The sequence below is a fragment of the Artemia franciscana genome, chromosome 11 (assembly GCF_032884065.1).
Source record: "Artemia franciscana chromosome 11, ASM3288406v1, whole genome shotgun sequence".
Lineage (NCBI taxonomy): Eukaryota > Metazoa > Arthropoda > Branchiopoda > Anostraca > Artemiidae > Artemia > Artemia franciscana.
In genome coordinates this window covers 32965055-32991131 of record NC_088873.1, presented here as the reverse complement: position 1 = coordinate 32991131, position 26077 = coordinate 32965055, and the positions used below count along the sequence as shown (strand labels likewise).

The following is a 26077-nucleotide window of genomic DNA, read 5'->3' as shown; positions in this document are numbered from 1 at the left end:
CATTTGCATTTGTAAAAAGTGCTAGTGCTAAAGGATCATGGATTGTGGATAAATTCCCCACAAAAATTTAAAATGTTTGGACTTTCCTCTCTTGTGTGTAAGGTAAATGGAATCCCTCTCTGCAGCTTATCCTTTGATGAATCCTAAAAGGAACTGTATGAATTGACAATTCAGCCCCTAAATTGACGTTCACATCCATTTGAAAATGGTATAACCGATACAATGTTTGTAAGAATTTATGGTATCATCTATTGGACTTACCTGGCACTCAAAATATGAGTATTGTAAGAACGGGGAGTGTATGTTTAGAGTCCAACTTTGCCGAGTCAGTAGCTGAGAGAATTGCATTAATCTCATTAGGTCACTTTGAAACTTACTGAGAAATCACTCCCGAAGGTAGTGTTCTACTAGACCTTGAACATAAAACAAATAATCAGTGTATTTAATTGGGATTTGTACACATCCAAAAACAAATCCTATAGTGTACTTTCGGATTTCCTTGAACAAATTCAAAGTGTTAACAATACCTTTATCGTTGTGAATAAGCAGTCCATCGAGTGTAAATACCGGAAAATGGTCTTATATATCACTCACTACAACAGAATTCCAAACGAAATTCTGAATCTTTATGGAGTATATAATTCTGACGGGCCATAGAAGATACCCTGTGGATTTATCAAAATCAAAACCACCCGATTTATGTAAAGCCATATCAAAGAGACTTACTGCCTAGGGGAGTGTTTGAAGATTCTCCTAATAAACCAAAAATCCAAGTTATCGATTATCTATCCAATAAAAAGTTTATCCAAACGAGTTATGTTAATGCACTCGAATAAGCCCTTTAAAACTATCATGAAAAATTTAATTTCTTGGTCGCTGAAAAATTAACTCCAGTACTTTAAAAAACGCAAGTTTTCTTTATTGCGTAACACTGAAATCACTATCTGAATAATTCAAAAACAAAACAAACAAAAAAAATTATAAGTTAAAAAACTAAATAAAAACAGAATGTTACTAGAAACACTATTTTTCTAATAGAAAAACACCACGACTAACATGTGTATATCTTCTTCATTTCGTATTTTGAAAATATCACAAATGGATTTCTTTTGCTATATGTATATTTAATGTCATTATAAGAGATGAAAAAAAGTTGAAAAATATCTAAGTTCAAAAAACTATCAAAGGAAAGTCACTAGACACATTATTTTTCTAATAGAAAGAATCACAGCTAACATAGGTATATCATCCTATTTCGTATTTTGAAATTTCACAAGTGAATTTTTTTTTTGTTATAAGCATGTTTAAAGAGATTTTAAGGCGTAAAAAGCTTGAAAAAAGTTCTAATTTCAAAAAAAGTTGACCCTTGCCATCGAAAATTTGACCCTCCCCCCTCCTTCTCAGAGTGGTATGGGACCCTGTCATGTTCATTATATCCATTTCTTGTTCGAAACCAGAAAAAAAAATAAGGTGGATGGGTCCTGTCGTAGTCATAATGCCTATTCTACTTCTGGTCAGGTTGAGCCTGGGGTTAAAAAATAATCCATGGATTTGTATATAAGGAATGGTTCGGGTGACAGAGTCGGGACATTATTAGTGGTATAGGAAAAGGAAAGAATAGAGGGGGACTTCAACATTTTTCCCAGTTAACCCGAAGTTTTTTGTACTATAGGCAGCTGTAGGACTTAGAATATATTCATGATAAAGTAACGATTTAAATTAACGATGTCAAAATATGTTTTCAGGCTCAGAAGATAGCTTCTTAGAATTATCATGAGAAAGATTTACGAAATGAAACTATAAGGCAGGTTTTAAAGGGGGGAATTACATCTTAAACTTTAACTTGGGTGAAGGAGTAATAAAGGGCTATACATGTTTATCCCAGATCCACAGCAAATTTTGGGCACTTAAAGCCTTCGTGAGACTAGAATCTATTGATGCAGAAGTAGCAATGTAAATTGAAAGACTATGACTCCCAGAGTAGCCAAAACATGAAATCTAAAATACATCAAAATCACTATGGGAGATTGAGTTGAAACTTTAAGAAGGTATTGCAGGATTAAATAGGACTCAAATATTGAATTGATGGAGGGGTAGAAACAAATTTTAAGACACTACGCGTGCCATAACTGTCCAAATTAAAGATCTGAAACATTGCAAGGGCGATTTGGGGATGCGGTTCATATTCTTAAGTTGTAAGGTTTGGGCAAGGACCCTTCAAAATAGATGTTATGGGGTGGCTAATATTGTTATGTCCAATCCATCTTAACGACTTTGCACGAGGAAGACTATGAGAAAGGGATTTTTTCACGTCCAAGCAGTGAGGTAAACAAAAACACACTATTTGATACCCTGCTCTCAAAATAGCATATCAGTAATGTCTCTGGATGGGTTTTGGTGTCAATTTTAAACTTTCAAAGTGTGTTAGTAGGCCCAAGTGGGCCTCAATTTATGATTTAGTGGAATCGGAGAGGTCTGTTCCAATCTACCTAATTTTATTTTTGCAATAAGCCCTTATGGCCTCTTTGATATATTTATCGTTAAGTAGCAAGGCAAACCAAAGGACACAGGTATAGTGTTGCCAAGTGACCAAAACACTATATCTGAAATAAATCAGGAAAAGCTTTGGGGTTAAAGCTGATAATTTCAATGGTTTTCAGGGAGAGGGGATGGCTGGACATACAATCTTGACTTGGAGCAGTGGCGTAATTTTGTTTAAATCATGGGGGAGGGAGTTGATTCGGAGCCAATTTTCCCAAATCAGTGACAGTGATAGCTAAAAAATGAACTATATAGCAACAATAAAAGTAAAGCAACCTTAAAGAAAACTCATCCATTCCTGTGGATACTTGAATTATGTTGGCTTATTTTAGTTTTCGCAAGATTTTTGGAGAAACTAAGCTTCAGCTTCAAGCAGATTAAATTTTGGAATGGGCAAACTAAGGTTTGAGAGGGACTGTTGCTCCTTCTTGCATCGCAAATTAAATCTCTGATCTAGAGAAAGGGGACGGAGGAAACGGTATAAAGATTTTGTAAAAATTAAGAATAAAATAAAAACACCTAGGCTATCAAAATAACGTATCTGCTACGAACATCTCGAGGGATTAAGTTGGAGTTTACTGGGGGTAGAGGGCTGAAGGGAGGAAGTGGATCCTGAAAATCCGATTTATAGCAAGGCAGAGGTAACGAAAAATAAAATTTACATTAGGGTTGTTAAAATGGCATATTTACAGAACCTGGGGAAAACAGGTTCGGGGTGGTGGAGGAGGATAAGCACTTCAGATTTCCAATTATATATATGTGATATATTCATAAGTACTTTGTAAAACTTTTTAAGCTTACATTATTAGACTTTTGTATAAATAGATGGGGTTCAATATGTGAGGGCCCTCTTAATATAAGGATTGATTTCCTTCTATTTCAGTTTCCAAAAATACTCTATACTCTCGTTTGAATTTTTTTCTTTATTTAATCAGGCTCTAGACCCAACATTGATTTTCTTCAAAAATATTTTGAATTGTGAGGAACAATTTTTATGTTAGCCTGTTGAAACACAATACAGTTGGTAGTTACTTTCAAGCAGAAGTTTCACTAAGTGGGCTAACGAGAGTTAGATTAATTTCAACCGTTCTTGAAAGAGCTTTAATGTTTTTATAAAACAAGAATTGCATCACATTATTGGATTACAATGTAACACCAATAACCTAATACCATCATCTAAATCTAAAGCATAGTAGACTATGGTTCTTTCGGAAGACTGATTTTTCGAGATTGAAATAGCAAAGGCAATCAACTATTTGTAAAAAGGCCTGCTGTTAGTAACATATTTTTGCAATTATGTTGGATCCGAGCCTAAAATCGAAGAATTCAGCGCTACCTATTTGTAATGGCTTGGAAGGAGAAGTGGAAGAAATTTAATTTTGAGGGTGTACATTACTGTCAACAGTAGACTATCACCTGAAATTGGTTTATAGCCTTACTGTTTGATATGAGTAGCAGCAGCAGCAAAAAGAGAGTTTGCTACTATTATGACAGTGAGTTGAAATTTGAGATAGCATCTAAGTTATTTTATTTTTCTGCTTTTTTTTCTCCCTCTTCAATCTTGTAGGCTATTTGAGGGTGTACAATTCAGATGTTAAAATCAAGCTTTAGCTTCTCACAGGGGCAAGGGATTCATCCCTTTAAGTCTGGTATCTCAATGATATTATAGAAAAATTCTTTTGGTAAACTTTTTTATATATAGATGATCTTGCTAGCTAAAAGATAAATTCACTAGGTCTAGGCTATGCCTACTCCACAGGCTAAGAATATGTCTTTTAATGCCCATTTCAAGCAGGTTTTGATAGGTACCCCAGTATAAGCCCAAATAAATAACTGAATATAAGGAAACATGTTAAAACAAACTATTCTCATTTTATAGCCTATTAGCCTATACAGAATAGACCTAATTATAGTTAATTCATTTTGCATGAGGCTTTGGTAAATTTCTAGTTGAGTGATTTCTTGCTATCTCGGGAAGGGGTTAAGTTAGGAAAAGGAAACTTTAAGGTATGGGTCTGCAGGCTAAAGTGTATCACAGGAAGGTATTTTAAAGTACCCACCTCCACTCCTTCTCCCTCTAGAGAGCCCAGAAATTCACCAACATGACCTATCGAAATTTTGACAAAATCTTATTTTACCTTAATTTTCAGTTACCAGTCACTTTTTCTCTGCTTTCAGTTCTGAAAATGCAATTCCTGTGTTTGAGTAGAATTCTGAGCCATATCAATGTTTTTTTTTCAAAATTTAGGAAATGTATTTGCATATCTTTAAAACCTTATAAATTGGAATTAAGCAAAGTTGTGGAGCTGAAAACAATTTTGTTGTACTTCATTCAAGCAGAAGATCTATTTTGCAAGGTTTCACTTTTATAACACACATATTTTTGAAGGTCATCAAAGGTCAGGGCCATCTAGAGGGAGAGGGAATGGTGGTAGGTACTTCAGAATACCTTCCTGGGACATAATTTAGCCTGTAGACCCATCCCTGAAAGTTTAATTTTCCTAACCTAACCCATTTCTGAGATAGCAAGAAGTTGATCAACTAGAATTTTACCAGCTTTTTTTTACTTTGTCTCCACCCCCCATAATGTGTAAATATACAGCCCAAATTATATATTTCTTTCTTAACAAAACAATTTTTACTTCATATTAGGCTATACATAATAATCATAGTTAACAAATTTTGCATGCACCCCTCCTACTTAACCCCCAACAACCTCCCCTGGTATGCCTGGTGCAGCCCAAAGTATATATTTCCTATCTGTATCTCAGTTGATTCAACATAGCCTATATATCTACTAGCTGTTGGGGTGGTGCTTTGCGCCACCCCAACACCTAGTTGGTGGGGGTGCTTTGTGCCCCCCCCCCCACGCACATAAGTCGTTATGCACCATATTAGTTATGTGCCATTGTAGTTGTGTCCCTATGTCCCACCTGTGAATATATATATATATATATATGTGTGTGTGTTTTTAACTACGTAAAACTTGCGAATATACAACATTCTTTGCTGTCCCATTGTCTGTGCATATAAATAGATTGTCAGGTTTACCGACTCTTGAACATGCAACATATAATGGTCCATGGGAAAACTATCTGTATTCAGATCTATACCACATGATTCTAATGATTGCCCTTGAGCTTTGTTGATGGTGATTGCTAATTGACCATTCCCTTTGTTGCCAATCCTGGTTGTCATTTGTGTCCCAGTCTGTGATTTCTCTTTGAGTGTCCTGGACGTCATTTATATTCCTTGTGTCCTGGTGTCATTCATATATCCCCCTGTGCCCTCTGGCGTCTGGGGGTGGGGAGTGGGGAGTCAGTTAATTTGGAAAAGACAGAAAAAATGAAGTATTTTTAACTTACAGACAGTGATGGGATCTTACTGAAATTTGAAATTTGGAAGGATATCATGTCTCAGAGCTCTTATTTTAAATCCCGACCAGGTCTGGTTACATTGGGGAGGGGGGAGTTGAGGGGGACCTAAAATGTTGGAAAACACTTAGAATGGAGGGATTGGGATGAAACTTGGTGAGAAAAATAAGCCAAAGTCCTAGATACATGATTGACATAACCAGAACAGATCTGTTCTGTTTGGAGGAGTTGGGCAGGGGGGGGGGGTAGTTCTGAAAATTAGAAAAAATGAGGTATTTTTAACTTACAAAGGAGTGATTGGATCTTAATGAAATTTGAAAGAAAATTGTGTCTCAAAGCTCTTATTTTAAATCCTGACTGGTTTTGGGGGCATTAGGGGGAAATGAGGGGGGGGCTAAAATCTTGGAAAATGCTTAGAGTGGAGGGATTGGGATAGAAATTGGTGGTAAAAATAATCATAAGTCCTAGGTATGTGATTGAAATAACAGGAACGGATCCGCTCTCTTTGGGGGAGGAGGGTTAATTCCGAAAAATTTAAATAAATGAGGTATTTTTAACTTACAAAGGAGTGATTGGATCTTAATGAAATTTGATGTTTAGAAGGATATTGTGTCTCAGAGCTCTTATTTTAAATCTTAACCAGATCCAGTGAAGGAGAAGTTGGGGGGGGCAGAAGCTAAAATCTTGGAAAACGCTTAGAGTGGAGGGGCCAGGATGAATCTTGCTGGCAAAAATAAGCACAAGTCCTAGATACAGGATTGACATAACCGGAACGGATCTGCTCTCTTTGGGGGAGTTGGGGGGAGGGTTAATTCTAAAAGATTAGAAAAAATTAGGTATTTTTGTCTTATGAAAGAGTGATTGTATCTTAATAAAATTTCATATTCAGAAGGATCTTGAAACTCAGATCTCTTATTTTGAATCCTGACTTGATCCAGTGTCATTAGGGGGGGGGGACTTGAAATTTTGGAAAATGCTAAAGCAGAGAGATCAGGATGAAACTTGGTGGAAAGAATAAGCACAAGTCCAAGATAGGTGACTGACATAACCGGACCAAATCCACTCTCTTTGGTGGAGTTGGGAGGGGGGGGAGTAATTTGGAAAAATTGGAAAAAATTAGTTATTTTTAACTTACAAACAGGTGATCAGATCTTAATGAAATTTGATATCTAGAAGGATCTTGTGCTTTAGAACTCTCATTTTAAATCTAGACCAGATCCAGTGACATTGAAGAGAGTTGGAGGAGGAAATCAGAATTCTTGGAAGATGTGAAAATTGAGGTATCTTACAAATGGGTGATCAGATCTTAATAAAACTTAATATATAGAAGAATCTTATGTCTCAGATGCTCCTTTTCAATTCGCATTGGATCCGGGACATAGAGGGTTGGAGGGGGGATACAGAAATCTTGGAAAACCCTTAGAGTGGAGAGATCAGGATGAAACTTAATGGCAAGAATAAGCACAAGTTATAGATATGAGATTTACACAATTGCTATGGATCCGTTCTCTTTGAGGGAGCAGGGGGTTGTTAATTTGGAAGAATCAGAAGAACTGAGGTATTTTTAACTTAAGAAGGGGCGACCAGATCTTAATGAAATTTGATATTTAGAAGGAACCCATGTCTCAGAGCTCTCATTTCAAATCTCGTCCAGATCTTCTGACATCAGGGGAAGTTGGAGGGGTAAACCGGACATCTTGGAAAATGCTCATAAATGTTGTAGATACGTGATTGACATAACCATTCTGGATCTGCTCTTTTTGGTGGAGTTACGTGGTGGGGTTCAGTGATTTGGCGAGTTTGGTGCTTCTGGACGTGCTAGGATGATGAAAATTGGTAGGCGTGTCAGGGAGCTGCACAAATTGACTTGATAAAGTTGTTTTCCCTGATTCGACCATCTAAGGGGCTGAAAGGAGAGGGAAAATTAGGAAAATTGAGGTATTTTTAACTTATGAGTGGGTGATTGGATCTTAATGAATTTTGATATTTAGAAGGACCTTGTGACTCAGGGCTCTTATTTTAAATCCCAACCGGTATTAAGCCTTTGATTTTTCCTTTTAAAGCAATCTATTGATTCTTAGAATTTTACTAGAGCTCAAGAGCTCATACGTTATGAGCTCTTGGCTCTTCTGACCTCATGACAAGTGTCATATAAGCTCTTAGCTCTTGTTTTCTTATTAATTGCATTTCAAGACAAAGACTACATTTTTAATTTATATTGACAAATTATTCGTGAAATTTCACCAAGAAGGCAGGGCTCTTAATACTTCCCTCCCATTACATAATGCTGTACTGTAGTAAAATAAAGGTGGTCCAAAAACCCATCTATTTTTCTGGAATGCCAAAGAAAAGTGGTCTTTCCCAAAAAGAGGTCTTTTACCCTAGCCTGTATTTGCACATTAGGGGTTGAGGGTAAAGTATAGCAAGACTGTCTGCAAAATGTGTGAACTATGATTATTCTGCATAGCCTATTATAAAGTAAGAATTGTTTTCTTAACATGTCTCCTTGTCTCCAGGTAGTTCTCTTGGTAAATTTGCACATTTGCAGGGGGGGGGGGGGGGACTCATGCAAAATGTACTAACAATAATTATTATGCATATTATAAAGTAAGAATTGTTTGCTAAAAATGTAGCCAGATTCAAGCAGGGGTGCAATTGTCATGGTAAAAAAGGACAAGGTTAAATTATTCACAGCCATTAGTGATCAAATAGAATGTAAACATCAAATAAGCTGCTTATTTGTCAAATAAAATAATAATATATAGTTTGCCAAGTTCTAATATTAATTATCTTAACCTTAAATTATCTTAAATTGCATCTTTTAGCAGCTAAGGTTGAAGAACCTATAGATGTTTCCAGATAATATGGGATCGATATTCATGTAACAATGCATAATCATATCTATTTACATATATACTGGGCGATTTGGTTCCATTGTTAGGTTTTACCAGATGTATTGCTTGCCTGATTCATTTGAGGGCTATTATACCCTGCTGGATGATGCAAGTTCATCCCACTTTATCTTCCCTGACCTCCCAGTCCAATCTTGGTCAGCACCAACCTTCAAGCTGTCAACTGACCTGGCAGACACTGTAGATTTGCTGAGTGAGCTCCAAAGTGGAACAACACAGTTGGTTAAGAAGTTTAGCTTCTCATGCTTTCTGCAAAATTTTTGGTGTAGCTTTTGGGAGTTTCCTTGTGTTTTTGTGTATTCACTGTGATTGAAAATGGGGTTAATAGTATCACCAGTCATCATCTTAAGTAATAGGATGACATCTCTATTTCTACAGTATGTTAGGGTAGGAAGGTCAAGCTTTTTTAGTTGTTGCTCATAGGAGATATTGTTTTGTGGAAAAAGAGAGCTATGTTGCTCTACATTGCATCTTCTCAAGAATCTCCATGTCACACTTAAAGTGTGGGTTGGCAACCAATATGCCAAACTCGAGATGGGGACAAACAAGGGCTATGTTCTTAATGTTCTAGATTCTAAATTCCTGGGTGATTCAGAATCCAAGGAATGAATCTAGGGCCTAGAATATATACTAAGAAGGTATTAAAAAGCTGCTTTTAGAGCCCTTTTCTTATTTTCAGGGCTTAGAAGATAGTGCACATGACAGATCATAGGCTTCATATACTATAAATTTGGGTAAAAATCCATATGAACAGATAATTCAGTCAGCTGAGAAACAGACTTATATTTCCATAAAGTCAAAGATATACTAAAGCAGCATTCACATGTGTGTCTAGCTAGAATCTCATGTCCAGCCATGTATCTGGCCTGAAATCAATGTCCAGGAACCTACTGTTCCAAAGAATAATTCAGTGCTTAGCTAAAACTACAAATTTAGTTTCAAATAGGTTATAGTTGTCATTTGTACCCAATCAAGAGAGCTTATGTGAATATAACTTTCAAAATTGTAATCCCTGTTTATTCTGTCTGAAGATAATGGATGAGGTAAGCCAAACAATTGCCTTAATGTGATTCACTATTATGTCTGGTGTTGTGTATTTGCCTAAAATGAAAAAAAGCAATTAATGAGAAAAGAATTAAATTTAAGTTTAAAAATATGAACATAGATGATTAAAATAGTGGAACTTAACATATTCTGATTGGCTATAATCAAAAACCCTACATTTTGAGTTCTAGAGTCTGGAACTGGATGCTTAGCTGTAACTTGCCTTGCCAAGCACCAAATTTTACTTGTGAACAGTAGCTGGCTAAATATTGATGTCAGGCCAGACACATGTCTAGACATGAGATTCTAGCTAGACATGATTTTGAATACTGCTTACAGAAAACTAACCTGTTTCTCTGGATACTTGAATTATGCAGGGTTATCCTAATTTAACCAAGATTTTTGTAGAAGCTAAATTTCAGCTTTGGGGGGGGGGGGCAAACTTAGGTCTGGGGGCAGTTGCCCCCTGCCCTGTAGAAAATTGTGTCCCTGCTTCACAGTTATTGCTTTTGTAGGACCATAATTGCACAGCTTACAGCCCTTTTCCTCTGGACTATGGGGTTCATGTCATCATCAAAGGATAGTTGTTAGACCTTTCAACCATGCTGAAAAAATGGCTATCTCAAAATTTGGATCAGACAACTTTATTGGGAAGGCTAGCTGCCCTCCAATCTTTTTGGTCATAGGCAGAACAATAGCACTGCCTAAGTAAAGAACAATGTTGGCACATTTTTTTTGTGACCTGGCGCCTTACATTAAAGGAGTTGTCATAGAAACTTCAAAAAGGGCTCATTCAGTTGGAAATTGCAAGTGTCCTTTTTAATAGTCAAAAGTCACTGGAAGGCAACTAACCGTTTACCATGGCCACCCTCTGCCCAAACATATCCAATAAAAAATTTTTGATAGCCTTTTTTTCAACGTAGTTGAAAGGTCTGGAAATTATGTCTTTAAAGATGACAATCCCCAACAGCCCTCAGGGAAAAGGTTGTAAGTTATGCCCTGGGGGCATATACGGTTTTCATAGAAAACTTTATAGTAGAAACTTCAAAAAGGGCTCATTTGCTTGGGAACATTGAGAGAGCTAGTGCCCCTTTTGATAGTCAAAAGTAATCAGAGGGTGAATGCCCCCTCCCCCATGCCTGTCATTTTTCTGAACACTTCCAATCAAAATCTTGATATAGCCATTTTGTTCAACGTAGTTGAAACGTCTAGAAATTATGTCTTTGAAAGATGACAACCCTCCCTCCCCCCACAACCCTCAGGACAAGGGTCGTAAGTTATGCCCTTGAGGTATATAAGGTTTTTTTATAGAAAGCGTTGTCATAGAAACTTCAAAAGGGGCTCATTTGAAATTGAGAGGACTAGTGCCTTTTTTATTAGTTGAAAGTTATCAGAGGATAAATGCCCCCCACCCTCCCTGACGCCCATCATTTTCTAAAACACTTCCAATCAAAATTTTGAGATATCCATATTGTTCAACGTAGTTGAAAGTTCCAGATATTGTGTCTTTGAGGAGTACAAATCCACCCCAGCCCTCAGGGCAAGGGTTGTAAGTTATACCCAGAGGCATATTAGGTTTTTATAGAAAGAATGGTCATATAAACTGTGGAGGGAGCTCTTTGGGCTGGTAGTCAAAAGCTCTAGTACCCTTTTTAAGAGTCAAAGTGATCAGAAGGCAGTTACCCCTCCCCCCTCACACACACACGTTGTATTGTCTCAAAATGCATCTAACAGAAATTTTAAGATAGCAATTTTATTCAAAATGGTGTAAATATCGTATAATAAGGCTTTTGGGGTTGAATGAACCCTCAGAACTTGGGTCGAGGGTCTTAAGTTTTGCCCCTGAGCATTTATTGTTTTTTATGGAAGGGATGGTTGTATAAACTTTAGTGGAGGCGTGGTTGGTTCAAAATTGGAAGTTCTAGTTCCCTTTTAAGAGTCAAAAGTGAGCAGCAACCCCCCCCCCCCCCCCCACTTCAACTAACCCTCCTCACCAAACCTGATTAAAATTGGGAGAAAGCAGTTTTGCTTAGAATAGTCTAAAAAACATATAATAATGCCTCTTGGGTTGACACAATCCCCTAGTGCCCTGGGAATAAGGCTTTTGGACTATGGCTTAGGGTCATGTTTTTGATTTTTATGGAAGGGATGGTTGTTTAACTTTAGAAAAGGCTCATTGGGTTGAAAATTGGAAGTTCTAGTTCTTTTTTAAGCACCGATAATTATGGTGGGCATTTAGGGATATGGTTGTAAATTATGCAATGAGGTCATAGAAGGTTTTGTAGAATGGGCAGTCATATAAACTTCAGATGGGGCTCATTTGACTTGAACTTGGAAGTTATAGTACCCTTTTTAAGAGTCAAAGTGATTTGAGAGCAACCAGCCCCCCCCCCCACCCTCATCATTTCTCTCAACATCTCCAATCAAAACTTGGAGTTAACAATTTTGTTCATCATATTTGAAGGATCCGGAATTTTATGTCTATGAGGAAGACAACCCTTTCTCTTACAGCTCCCAGGGCAAGGGCTGTAAGTTATGCCATGGGGGCATATAAGGTTCTTGTAGAAGGGGTGGTCATTGATGCTCTGGTGAGGACTCATTGGATAAGTAATCAGAATTTGTAGTGCCCTTTTTAAGAGTCAAAGTGATCAGAGCTTAGCTAACAACACACACACACAAACACATCGTGTTTTCCCGAGATGCATCTAATAGATATTTTGAGATAGGCCTTTTATTCAAAATAGTCCATAGATCATATAACAAACCTTTTGAGGTTGATACAAACCGGCAGAGCCTTAGAGCAAGGGTTGTAAGCTATGCCCCTGAGGCATTTAAGGTTCTTATGGAAGGATTAGTTGTATAAACTTTAGATTTGGCTCATTTGGTTAGAATCGGAAGTTCTAGTTCCCTTTTAAGAGTTAATAGTGATGGAGGTCAACTAGCCCCCCCCCCCCCCCCAAATACTCCTCTTTTCACCAAATGTATCTGATTGTAATTGTGTGATGGCAATTGATCGCAAAGAACATAGCAATGCCCAAGGAGTTGGAACAACCCCCCAGAGCCCTGGGGTAAGGGCTTTAAGTTATGCCCTGGGGGCATATAAGGTTCTTATGGAACGGGTGACATTTTGGAATCTCATTGGATTTTAAATTGGAAATTATGGTGCCCTTTTTAAGAGTCAACTTGATTCGAGAGAACTCCACCCCCGTGCCCATCATTTTCCATAACAAACACCCAAACAAAGTTTTGAGGCATCAATTCCCCCCCCCCCCCGCCGAGGTCTGAGGGCAATTGGCTACAAGATTTGCAATTTGTTCATTGTTTACATATAGTATATGGTATTGAGAAAAAGTTCAAGATTCAAGATTCAGAGAATCTTGAGGGGAGTGTTGAACTAATCTTAACATGTTATCTGTATATGTGTTGTCAAAAGTGTGTAATTCAGGAATGAGTGAGTTATTAAGTTGAAATTTTTCGGAAAATGATAAGGGAGATGACCATTGACCAAAAAGGCAATATTTGCACGGTACAACTGCTATAACTACTGCTGCTTCTACTGCTCCCACATGTGCTATTACTGCTGCCACTACTGCTACTAAAACTAATACTTCCGTAGCAAGTAATTTTAAGGTTGAGGATACTGAATAAAAATATCTGAAGAAACGCTGAGGGGAAATTCGAACTGAATCAAAACATACTATGTGTATACAGATGGCTTATACGGACGTATCAGCAATATTTTTGGAATGGCTTATCATATCAAGAGGAAACTTTAGGGGCATTGTGAGTTGGATGTTCAGTTGACTAAAAGGCAAAATGTACCTGTTACCACTGCTATTAATACTCCTGCTACTACGGTTACTACTAATAATTATACACTATTACTGCTACTACTGATGCTAGTGTATTTAAGGCTACACGTATGAAGGTGAAAATTTCACTGAGTATTAATGGGGAATTTGAACTAAATCAAAAGATACTATGCGCAGACAGGTCGTCAAAAGGGCGTATCTCAAGAATTGACTTGGGTATTAAGTTGAATCTTTCAGAGAATACTAAAAAGAGAAAATCTATGGACAAAAAGGTAACATATGCATGTCAATACTTGCACTTATACCACCGCTACTTTTCCTTATCATCTCAAATCAGCTTAACATCTCAAAATGTAGCTTAGGCATCATGAAAGCAATGTTCAACTGACCAAAAACCAAAACTACACCTTCACCGCAACTACTTTTACTACCACCGAAACTACTGTGATAGCAGTACTACTAAGGCTAAGTCTGAGAAGGTAAATTTGAAAAAAATATTGATAGCAAAATTGAACTAACAAAAGAGACTCTTTGCATTTAGATTGTCAAAATAGCATATCTTAAGAATTGGCTTGTGTATTATGTTGGAACTCTCAGAGAATACTTAAAGAGGAAGATCAATGGACGAAAAGGCAATATGTGAACACTACTACTACTAATATTACTGATACTGCAGCATTTACTAGTTCTACTACTACTATTACTGTTGCCCCAATTACTAATTCTATTGCAACTGCTTGTAAGTCTAAGGGTATTAACATGAAAATTTAAAAAAGTATTAGAATATACAGGTTAAAAAAGAGCAAATTCACAATGTCATAGCAATGGCTAATTGTATTAATTTGAGTAATTATGCCACTGCTGTGACTACTATTACAACTATGCCTAAGGGTATGAAGGTGAAATTTTCAGAGAATATTTCTGAAGATTTCTGTTGTAGAGATGACAACCTGCCATCCGTGTGCAGGTTGTCAAAAGGGCATATAGTAATATCTTAGGAACAGTTTTGTATGTGAAATTAAAACTTACAACGATTGTTGTTGACCAAAAGACAATGTTTGCTTCATAATACTACTGCTTTTACTCCTACAACTACTACTACTGTTATTATTATTATTATTGCTATAATTACAACTGCTACTAAAGCTAAGACTGCTACTATTAACTTTACTTCTACTGGTACTATCATAACTACTGGTGCTACTACTACTACTAATAAACTTAAGGGTATTAAGGCAAAGATTTTAGGCAATATTGTAACTATATTGAAATCAATCAAAACACGCTATGCTCACATAAGTTGTCAAGAGGACGTATCAGCAATGCTTCAGGCCTGGTTGATGGTGTTAAGTTACACAAGTCATCGTGTAGTGAAGGGGATGTTGAAAAAGAAAGTGCTATGTACATACTGCTGCTAATGCTACTGCTCCTACTACAACTATTGCTACTATACAAGCTAAGGGTATTGAGGTGAAGCTTTCCAGGGGTATTTTGGCCAATGCTGAACTAAATCAAAACGTCCTATGATCATGTAGATTGTAAATAGGGTGACAAAGTAATGTCACAATAACAGCTTACATTGTTAAGTTAGACCTTTTAGGGTAAGTTGTGACAGGCTTTGAACTAGCCAGAAGACACAATGTGTATACTTTTGATACTGCTTCTATGGTTACTGTTACTAATGACACTTAAGAGCTTTAAGTTGAAACTCTTAGGGGGAGTTTCAATTAAACGAAATAACTATACTCATGCAAGCATTTAAAGGACATATAAGCTATATCATAGGCAGGGCTGCTCTATCATAGCAAGTAATATCATTGATATTTTGAAGGAGCTAGTTTGGTTAGAAATTCAAACTGTTGGCACCCTTTATAAGAGTCAAAATTGATCAGAGGGCAATCTGCCCTCTTCTAAAGCTCATAATTTTCCAAACACTTCCAATCAAAATTTAAGATAGCTATTTTGTTCACCTCCCCCATAGTTATGCAATTTACTCGTTATATTTAAAAACTAAATGTTGCTTTGACATTGCATCAAAATGTACTGTGTTAACGGTAATTGCCAATAAGGCATCTCAGCAGTATCCCAAGAATGACTGAGGTTATTATATGCTAACTTTCGGGGCTACTTCTATTGCTACTTGTGCCCTGAAAATTTAACCAAACCAGAAGAGTGTAAGTGCATCTAAGCTGTGAAAGAGCTTAGATGGATTTTTTTTTCTTTCTAATGGTATCAAGTTTTCTATTTTAGGTCAACTAGTTGACCTGGAATAACTGGTTCAGGGAGGTATAAAACTAATTTAAATACTGCTATTTGTGTCCAGATTTTTATTAAAAATCATTGAAAATTTTTCTTGAGCATACGAATAGCTTGACTTACTTTAGTTAACGCTCTTGCTCAGTAGGGTCGCCAGCGTAGAGGAAACTGGCTGACAAATTGGTCACAAAAAATTGATATTCTGAGGTAAAAAAAGCTGTGTGGTAGAAGTCTAGACCAGCTTAAGTTCAACCTACCTGAATCTGCTGCAGCCTAACTCTAGAGCCTGTGGAGGAGAGCGTCTCACGTGCAGACTTAAGTTGGTCGATTGTCACTAAGGACAACTACATTGTCCATGAAGCCAACATTGGACAGAGTCCTTCCGGCATAACTGATGTTGAAATTGAGAGCATTGTGCGTCTTGTTCAGGATGTGGTCGATGACGCAGTTATACAACTCAGGTGCAGCAGCGCATCCTTGCCGCACTCCATTTTGTATGAGGGAGGAAGAAGAAAGCTTCCCATTAACCAGGACGGCGCTTTCTGTGTTGCTCTAGAGTTCTTTGAAGAGGCTGACAAATCTTTGTGGGTAGGCCCGCAGCTTTCAGGATTAGCCGAAGTCTGTCAACAGTGTTAAAGGAAGAACAAAAGTCAATGAAAGTTGACTGTAACTTTTACTGTTTAACTTTTTTGTTAAATTCCACTGTCTTCTCAACGATCTGTCTAACCGTGTGAATCTTTCCGGTTGTCGATCTTCCTGGCATGAATACGGCTTGTTAGGGGCGGCGAAAAGCATGTAGGAAACTTGTTGCACGTTTCAGCAGCAGCATTGCAAACAGCTTTCCAGGAACAGATAGTTGAGTGATACTACGGTAGTTGCTGTAGTCCGTCTTGCTGCCCTTTGGCTTAAAACATATGTGCGGGCCAAACTATAAATTCTTAAAGAAAAACTGAAAAGATTTAAAGTATTGTTTTCCTTTTCCCTGAAAAGACTACGTCAAAATAGAACAAACAGAAATTAATTAAAAAAAATTCCACAAAATAAAGATTTTAAAAGAAAATTAAAGAACTGCATTAAACCAAGAATAAGCAAAAATAAAATCAAATAATGTACCAAGCGCAAAACTACCACAAGTCAGTATCAATAAATAAATGAAACCCAAAACCAAAAGAAATTTCAATAAATAACCGAATCAAACTCAAAACAAGTAAAAATTGGCATGAGTAGGGCTCAAAACCCCTTATGTCTTCCTAAGGCCAGAACATAATTTGCACTAATTTAGGGTTTTTGGTTTTATGGTGATACAACACAGAAAATTTTGATGGGCCAAGCCTTGACCTAGTCTTCCAAGTTTTGTTGCTTGACAAACTTATTTTTACAGTTTCAACAATGACCCATTATTGTGTTAATTTTTCAGGTGATGTTGGCAATTATTATTATGGCCAGGGACACCCCATGAAGCCTCATCGTATAAGGATGACTCATAATTTATTGCTCAATTATGGACTGTATAGAAAAATGGAAATTTACGTAAGCCCATTAAGTTTTTTACTAGAGTCAGTTTTATATTTTTTTAGTCTTCTTCCTAATACACTATTAAGCAACACAACTGAAAAGGGATTGTTTTGTTTTACTTTGTTTTTAATATTAAAAAGATACCATGTAGTTCTTAAATAATAGTGCATAAAGACTTTTTTCTGTGTTGGTGTTAAGTTCATTGACTGTCCTACCCATTGGTACATAGAGGTACAGCCTTTAAGAGAAATCAGACGACTAATTCTAGAGGAAAGGGGTTAAACACAACATAGTGTACTATTACATCATTATTTGCTGATTCTATAGTCAGGGGAGTCCTTATGTTGCATCTTGGGGGAGGTTTTTATTAAACGGATTTAAATTTACTCGTCTATGTACTGATAGTCAAGCTGATCAGCGTATATTAGTGAAAAACTTTAAAATATGGTTTTATTTCCAAATTCACTAAGATATAAAAAGGAATATTTTTTTTTCTGCCTAAAAAAAAAAAAAATGCTGAGACTAAAAATGAAAGTATTAAACAGTCATGCTGTAGAGAATCAGCATGGAATAATGATCAGATATACCATGACTATTCCATGTTTTTGTTTTCAATCCTAGTTTTTTTTTCTCTTTCTTTCTCGATAGTAGAGAATTTTTTTTTTTTAATTTGGACGCGTTCGGAGATTTAACTGTTTTAGAAAAAGTGTGTGGTGACTATTATTTTTTTCTATATTTACTCTTTGGTTAATATTTTAAGCAATATTTTTTTTGCGTTTCAATCTAACATAACAATTCATACTCTATACTAACAATACCTTTTTTGTGATACTTCATACCGAGACCACGCCTACCTCTATTTCCACAACGAGTTGCCATTGCATTACTTGTATTTGATGAATCTTTTAGCTTTAAAGCACTTAGGAGAGGTTTTCAACTGTACAGTTCAGTTCAGTTTTTAATGGAAAATACATCTACTTGTAGTTATGCAGTTTTGGTAATAGCAGGCACCAAAGCTAACAAGAAAAAAACAGTGAAAATCAAAAAAGGACTCTAATATCATCAGGCATCAAAGAGCTTCAGAAAGGATCATTCCTCTGAAGGTGTATTGGTAATCAACAGATTATTAAAGTTTAATTTTCATGGATGAAAAGCATTGTCAAATTTAGCCAATTATTTCTTAATATTTATTTTCATCATTCAACACGGTAACACTGATAAAAATGTGTTTCTGCTCCAAAAGCCTCCTAATTTCGAAACAAGGAGAAACATTAAAAAATCGTAGTTTTCAGTTGTAAATAGACCTAAGGTCGTTCTAGGGGGAGGGTGGTAATAAATGTTTTAGTTGTCTTTTTTTTATGTATGAGTAGACCTGAAATGAGCCCAAGGGGCAAAAACTGTGTTAATTTGATGACCTTGATAAAATAATAGGGTTTATGATTTTGCTTGAACATTTAGTCTTTCGAAAAGTTATCTATGAAAACTTGGTCCTCTAAACAAGCAAATTAAATAAGAGAACATTAGAAAAATAGAGAAAACTGAAATTAGAAAAAAAGATTCTAACAACACGAGTATGAATGCGTCATTTTTATACAATCCTGAAAAAGGTTTATGCCAGCTTTGCCTCTCACTCAGACTATCTGTCTTGGCATTTTCTCCAATTAGCCATGGCTTGATGGTAACTTGATGTTAATTCAATTTTATTTTGATTTTCATTCAATTATGTCAGCTTTGCCTCTCACTCAGACTATCTGTCTTGGCATTTTCTACAATTAGCCATGGTTTGAAGGCAACTTGATGTTAATTCAATTTTATTTTGATTTTCATTCCATTATGCCAGCTTTGCCTCTCACTGTCTGTCTTGGCATTTTCTACAGTTAGCCATGGTTTGATGGCAACTTGATGTTAATTCAATTTTATTTTGATTTTCATTCCATTATGCCAGCTTTGCCTCTCACTGTCTGTCTTGGCATTTTCTACAATTAACCATGGCTTGTTGGCAACTTGATGTTAATTTAATTTTATTTTGATTTTCATTCAATTATGCCAGCTTTGCCTCTCACTAAGAGTATCTGTCTTTGCTTTTTCTACAGTTCGCCATGGCTTAATGGCAGCTTGATTTCAATTCAAAAATTAATTTTTGAGTTAAAATCAAGTTGCCATCAAGAAGGATATTCTCAGTGAGAGGCAAAGCTGGCACAAACCTTTTTCAAGATTGTATAAAAATGATTAAAGCAAGTACATGTTAAATGATTTTTGAGACTATAATTTAAGATCACTAATTCATTTGGAAAATGAATTTGACATCATATTATCAACTAATAATATTAGAGTTAAAGTTTTTTTTTCACACAAAGTAGGACTAATAAATTGCTCGTATTCATAAATCGACCATAAAAAAAAAAGCTTTTATCCGCCTTAATGTACTGTTAAATAGTATGTTATTTGAATTATTGATAATCCTGTTTTCCGAAGATTTTTTTACCGAAAAAAGTAGAGAATAGAAATGGAGGAAACAATAAAATTAAAAAAAATGAAGAATGAACTGAAAATAACATGAATTGGCATTGTATTCTAATCAATTTGATGAAAATGATGCTGAATAAAAAAAATCTTTGGTGACAAACTTTTTCACACAGTACGTCTTATTGTTATTCTCTGATACAGATAGTTACCTTCAATAGTTAAATTGTTACTACTGAATAATATTTATTGAAAAGCTTCACTCGGTTGTCTGTTACAATTGACGGTTCTTTTGCAAAGGTAACCCGTGAAGGTTGATGATAAATTTGCTTAAATAGATTTTCAAACATTTATCTACAGAACTAACGATTACTAAAATAATATATATTTTTTCCTCCTAGATTGGCCGCCAGTTCATGTTCTCACTTCATGTGAGACAATCAAATTTATTCATGTGAGACAATCAAATTTATTCAGAGCAGAAATCAGAATACAACGACTTTACAAAGCGAAAAAAATAGCTAAATTCGTCTAATTATAATAGAATTTAAAAAAGGAGAGAAAACATTAGCCTTTTGGTTCACCCAGTTTTTGTGCCAGAAATTTGAAGAATTTTGAACGTTTACCATGCCGTTTGTCTTCTCTGGGGGTAGTTTTACCTTTAATAGGTGTTGAAACTGTTTTTCATTAAGCTGGTAAGTCTTGTTCCTCTGCCTACTCACTAACTTGTACTTGCAACAGGACCAGGTATTTTCTGCCTCACCTGGCATCTGAACTTCAGATGCTACGTGGGAATTTATTCAACTGTATGCTGTACAGGTCCTGCCTACTTACTAGTTATTCAGTCACTTATATTTTATTAAATGATTATGTAATCTAATGTTCAGAAAATATTCATTTCAGCGTCCTCATAAAGCAACTGCCGATGAAATAACAAAGTTTCATAGTGACGATTATATTCGTTTCCTTCGCAGTATTCGACCTGATAATATGGGAGAATATAATAAACAAATGCAAAGATGTAAGTTTCTCTTTCTTTTCTTTTTTTTTTATTCTTCATGAACTCGTGATTTTAGTGAAACGAATTTTGAATGTTTCCATTAACTTATAACATTATTCCTGAGCAATTTATTTTGGAAGGTCTTCGGCAAAATGTATTCATATTTTTCAGTGAAAGGACAAACATATAACAGGTGGCAGCCTACTGATAAAGTGCTTCACATATAGTCCATGCAGTGTCAGTAAAATCAAGTGGTATGTCCCTTAATGACTGGAGCATAACTACCCAATTCTGTATTGTCCTTAATAATACTGAATAAGCAGCCTATAATAGTAATTCATCTTGTGTTGACATACTATTTTCATTCAATTCATACAATTGGATTTCAAAATCTATTTTGGAAGGAATTAATGGGTTACCATTTTGCATTATGTTCTTTGAAATTCGGAACTCATAAAATTCGTTTTTTGTATACCTCCAAACTTATTGGCTATCTTAATTTTTACTCAATAGATTTTGACCCTTTTTTATCAACATTGTCGTTTTGTAGCGCAAAACGGCATAAACAGGTCCTCCTGTAGTGTAATCTCTTTTGTCGCTTAAAGATGACCCTAGTTGTCTTTTCCCTAGTCTAAAGATGATTCTATAGTCTTCTAGTATTCTACTATTTTAATATTCTATGATATTTCCCTGAAAAAAAAAACAATATACATCCCTGACTAAGGGATTTTTTTTTTTTTTTTGTGCGTGTGTGTGTGTGTGTGTGTGTATCTCTATAGATAAGAACTCGGAACCTCTGCTCTATGGTTCTCAGACAGGTTGAATTTTATGGTCTACCTAGATAGGAACTTCGCCCCTTTTTTATTTTTTTTTCAACTTTTGTTTCTAAATTTATTCAGTTTCTTTACTCTTAATGCATTATGTGTGTCAATCTAATTTTACGGGGGGGGGGGGGGGGGTTGGGCCCATTTAAACTGATAATTCCTGTTCCGTTTCAAGTTTCATCGTCAATCTTGATTTTGCTTGAAGCACAAATTTTTATTTGACGTTTTTCCTTCTACAGTGAGAGAATATTGCTTCCTTGTGAAACATCTTCCCACTTTCCTTTTTGCCCGAAAGTTTATGATATGCCATCCTTTTTTGGGGTTGTGGGGGGGTATATCAGGCCATCTAACAAAATGACAAATGAATAAACTTAGTTTGCAATGTCTTACAATTTTCTGTTTTTTTTTTTTTTTTTTACTAACCTTGACAAGTTTGTCAAATCAACTAATATGATCATGTAAATGTAATTTGTTATTTCACACTAAAAATATTCCTGTAATAATAGGCAGCTATTCTCCTCTTAGCATCCATATTGCGTGATTAGTTCCAGCGTATTCTTTTAAATGAATAGATTCCACTGGTTAAAATCCATTTCACAAAAAGTCATAAAATATGGTCCTAGAAATGGATTTCTGAGACTTTGGGTACCTCCTCTGTGTAATAAGTATCATTGGATTCCCACCTTTCCCTCGAATTTGCTGGGCAATACTGAAAACTTCAAAAACTGAGAGGTTTCAATAGCTTTGAAGTCGTTTGACCATCTCATAATCTTTACTAGATAGTCTTTTAGTTCTAGTTTGGCCATAATTTCTGTTTTGCACCACGTAATTAGAGAAATCAGAACGGTTATATATCAAGAAATGAAATAGTATGCTATGTATGTAGTCTTCTAGTAATTCTATATCGATCGGCCGTCTCGTAATTTTTGCTCGATAGCATTTTGGCCATGATTGGACCAAGAACTTTGGTTATCAGCATAAAATAGCAGAAATTCATCATGTCCTGAAGGACAATCTATGTTGTTACTTTTAAAGGACACTAGAACTTTTATTCTCCGTTTGTAGGGGCCCTTTATCGATATTCTATGTCCACTGGCTCGATACGATCACTCCTGGGAAAAGAAACAACATCAAGATCACATTCTTAGACACGTTGAATATGATGATCAAATTTTCATCAAGATTCCGCTCCTTCTAGCGCCTGTTTCCTTTTTTCTGGAAATATGCACATTTCCCCTGACCATAACTTTTTAAGGTTTTACTTTAAACTTGATTGTTTTTTCAGTTACAGAAAAAAATATATTTTTTTTTTCAGTTTTTTTTTTTCAGTGGTGGTTTCAGATTTTTGTTTAGTATTGGCATTGGCCCCTCTTTACGTAAAGTTTGGTACGACAAACTGTCTGATATGTTTTATCACTTATAAATTTGTTTTATCGCTTTATTTACCATATTTCGCCCTTTACGTTTGATTGTTCCAAACTCGATATGTTAGTCTGAGTAACAAGAAGGAGTGGTATTCTTACATCAGTTTATGTGTTAATACCGCCATTAGATGGTTTCTGCATTAGAGATGAAAATATGAAAATACTGCTAACAGAAGTTCAATTATTTCAGTTAATGTTGGTGAAGACTGTCCCGTTTTCGATGGACTATATGAATTTTGTCAATTATCTGCGGGTGGATCTGTAGCAGGAGCAGTTAAGCTTAATAAACAATCAACAGATATAGCCATCAATTGGGCTGGTGGACTTCACCATGCTAAAAAATCAGAAGCCTCTGGTTTTTGCTATGTGAACGACATAGTTTTAGCAATTTTAGAGCTTTTAAAGTATCATCAGAGAGTTTTATATGTTGATATTGATATTCATCATGGAGACGGCGTTGAAGAAGCTTTTTATACGACTGATAGAGTGATGACCGTCTCTTTTCATAAGTATGGCGAATATTTCCCTGGAACTGGAGATTTAAGGGTGAGTTTTACCTCCTGTAACTCATTTGAATTTAGACCAAAGGGAATTAGTGCCTGAATCCCCCCAATGGTCCTACCTGTATTATGCTTATTTGATAATACAGAAAAAGTAAACCGTAAGTTGTGTAAAGTCCTGTAAGTGAGATACATGTATGAGAAATAGATTGAAATAGTCCCTTTGTATTTTTTAGTGGATTTATCATGAGTATTTGTGATTTATTCATTGGATTTATGAATGTAGTTGTCTTATGATCTAGCTCATTTATTCGTGTTAAATTGCGCTCGCCTTCATATGATGATACGAATAATGGCTAAAATAAATAAGAAGGCAAGAAGAGATTATGTTCTTCTTTTTTTCCTTTTCTTTTTTGTTGTTGTTCTTATTTCTTTTTTTGTTCTTGTTTTCGAAATATTCGTCTTTTTTCTTTTCTTTTTTACTTTTCTTTCTTCTTTTTGTATTTACAGCGATTCACTGAGATGGGATGTGGAATTATTATTGAGTTTGGATTATGAATGATTTGTATATTTTACAAATCCCTGCCTGTAGGTTGGAGGAACTGGAAAAATATCTCCTTGATATAAATAAATATATCATAAATTTTTGTCACAAGATTAAGATTTGTCACTCCCTTATATTGCACATAAAAATAAATAGTTATGTATTCATGATCTTCCACCTTTAAATAATCATATAAAACGAATGTCATTTTGGAATTGTAGAGGACTAAATAGCAGCAAAATTTGCTACTAATTTTGCTACCAAAATTTTTTGCATGATTTTTTTTTAAAGAATCTTCAATAGATGTGTTAGAATTTGTGAAACGATTCTTGATGAAAATAATACATTTCAAAATTATAAAAATTTTCAGTTTTTTCGGTGTTTGTCGCAAACAGATTAGGAAGGGAGGAGTAGGTATTTTTTATACGAGATGATTTTACATCTTCTTTGCGTAATAATTTTATGATTTGGAATGTTGAGATGCTATTTGAGAGTTGTGTAGTAGAAGTGAATGATGGAAGAAAGACGTTTTTGATTATTGTTGTATATCGGCCACCATGGTCTAATCTTTAAAAGTTTTTAAAACAATATGCGTCATTGTTAGATGCTCTCACTCAGCAATACCATCCATTTTATGTAATGGGAGATTTTAATGTTGATTTAATGTGTCATAATGCTTTGACATCTAATAAGGGATTGGAATTTTTGAACATTTCATTTTTCCATGGTTTGTTACCTACTTGCTTACTACCGTCAAGAATTTATGATAACTATGGAACTCTTATTGATAACATTTTCACATCGGAAAATTGCTTTGATACCCATATCATTTTAAATGATACGTCTGATCATTGTGTTGTTGTTTCTGACTTCTCTGGATCAGGAATGAAGCGTGAAAAGAGACCAAATATAAGTTATAAGAAGGTAATTAACCAGAAAAAATGGATACGATGAAAATAAAAATAAGAGATATAGATTGGAGTGATCTGTTAAATTTTGAAGACCCGAATCAGTCAATTGTTTTATTTTATAGCAAGTTTAACCAAATATTTGACCGAGTATGTCCTTTGGCATTAAGAAAAAGTCAGAATTTACCTCATAAGCCATAGGTTACTCAAAGCTTGTAAAAAAGTATAAAACAAAAAAAAAAAATTATATAAGTTGAAGATGCAGTATCCAAATGAAATTAGTATTGAAAACTTTAAAAAATATGAAAATCGGTTTACTTTTTTTTCTCAGAGAGGCAGAAGTAAAATATTATCAAAAGAAATTTCATGAATGTGATTTACCGTGGAAACCATGGAAAATAATAAATGAAAGAACAAATAATGTCAAAACGAAATATTCCATCCCACATTACAGCTAGTGAAGGAGTTCAAATAACGGATGAGAGAATAATGGTAGAAACATTTGCTAACCGTTTTAGAAAAATTAGACGTGATCTGGTGGATCAAATTTCTGCTGGAACACATAATCATAGAAAATATATTCCGAATAAAATAGATGAGACTCTGTTTATGTACCCCATCCAGTTTCTGGAATTTCAAGGAGCTGTTGCTAATTTGAAAAACGGATTTTCGATAGAATGTGATGGTATGTCGACTTCTCTGTTTAAAGAATTAGCTGGAGTACTTTATCAGCCACTTTTATTTATTTTTAATTCTTGCATGAAAAATGTTTTTTTTTTACTTTGTCTTAAAGTAGCTAAGGATTTAAATTTTTTTTATAAAGCGATAAAGGTAATCCAAATAATTTTGAACCTATTACTATTTTATCACCTGTTTCTAATGTTTTAAAAAAAATAATAAATAAAAGATTTACTTCATTTCTGGTAAAGAAAATTCTTTTTTTTTCTTCCAATCAGTTTG

At 35.2% G+C, this 26077-nt stretch overlaps 1 protein-coding gene across 1 annotated transcript in view; it reads left to right on the top strand.

The window, feature by feature from the left end:
• Window positions 1–3899: 3899 nt before the first annotated feature.
• Window positions 3900–26077, top strand: part of LOC136033113 (histone deacetylase HDAC1-like) — a gene marked incomplete in the record, with an annotated part of 85421 nt that continues 63243 nt past the window's right edge. The window contains 4 exon segments of the mRNA XM_065713742.1: window positions 3900–4034; window positions 17357–17469; window positions 20821–20938; window positions 23356–23711. Of these exon segments, the coding sequence (XP_065569814.1) occupies window positions 3989–4034; window positions 17357–17469; window positions 20821–20938; window positions 23356–23711 (633 nt within the window).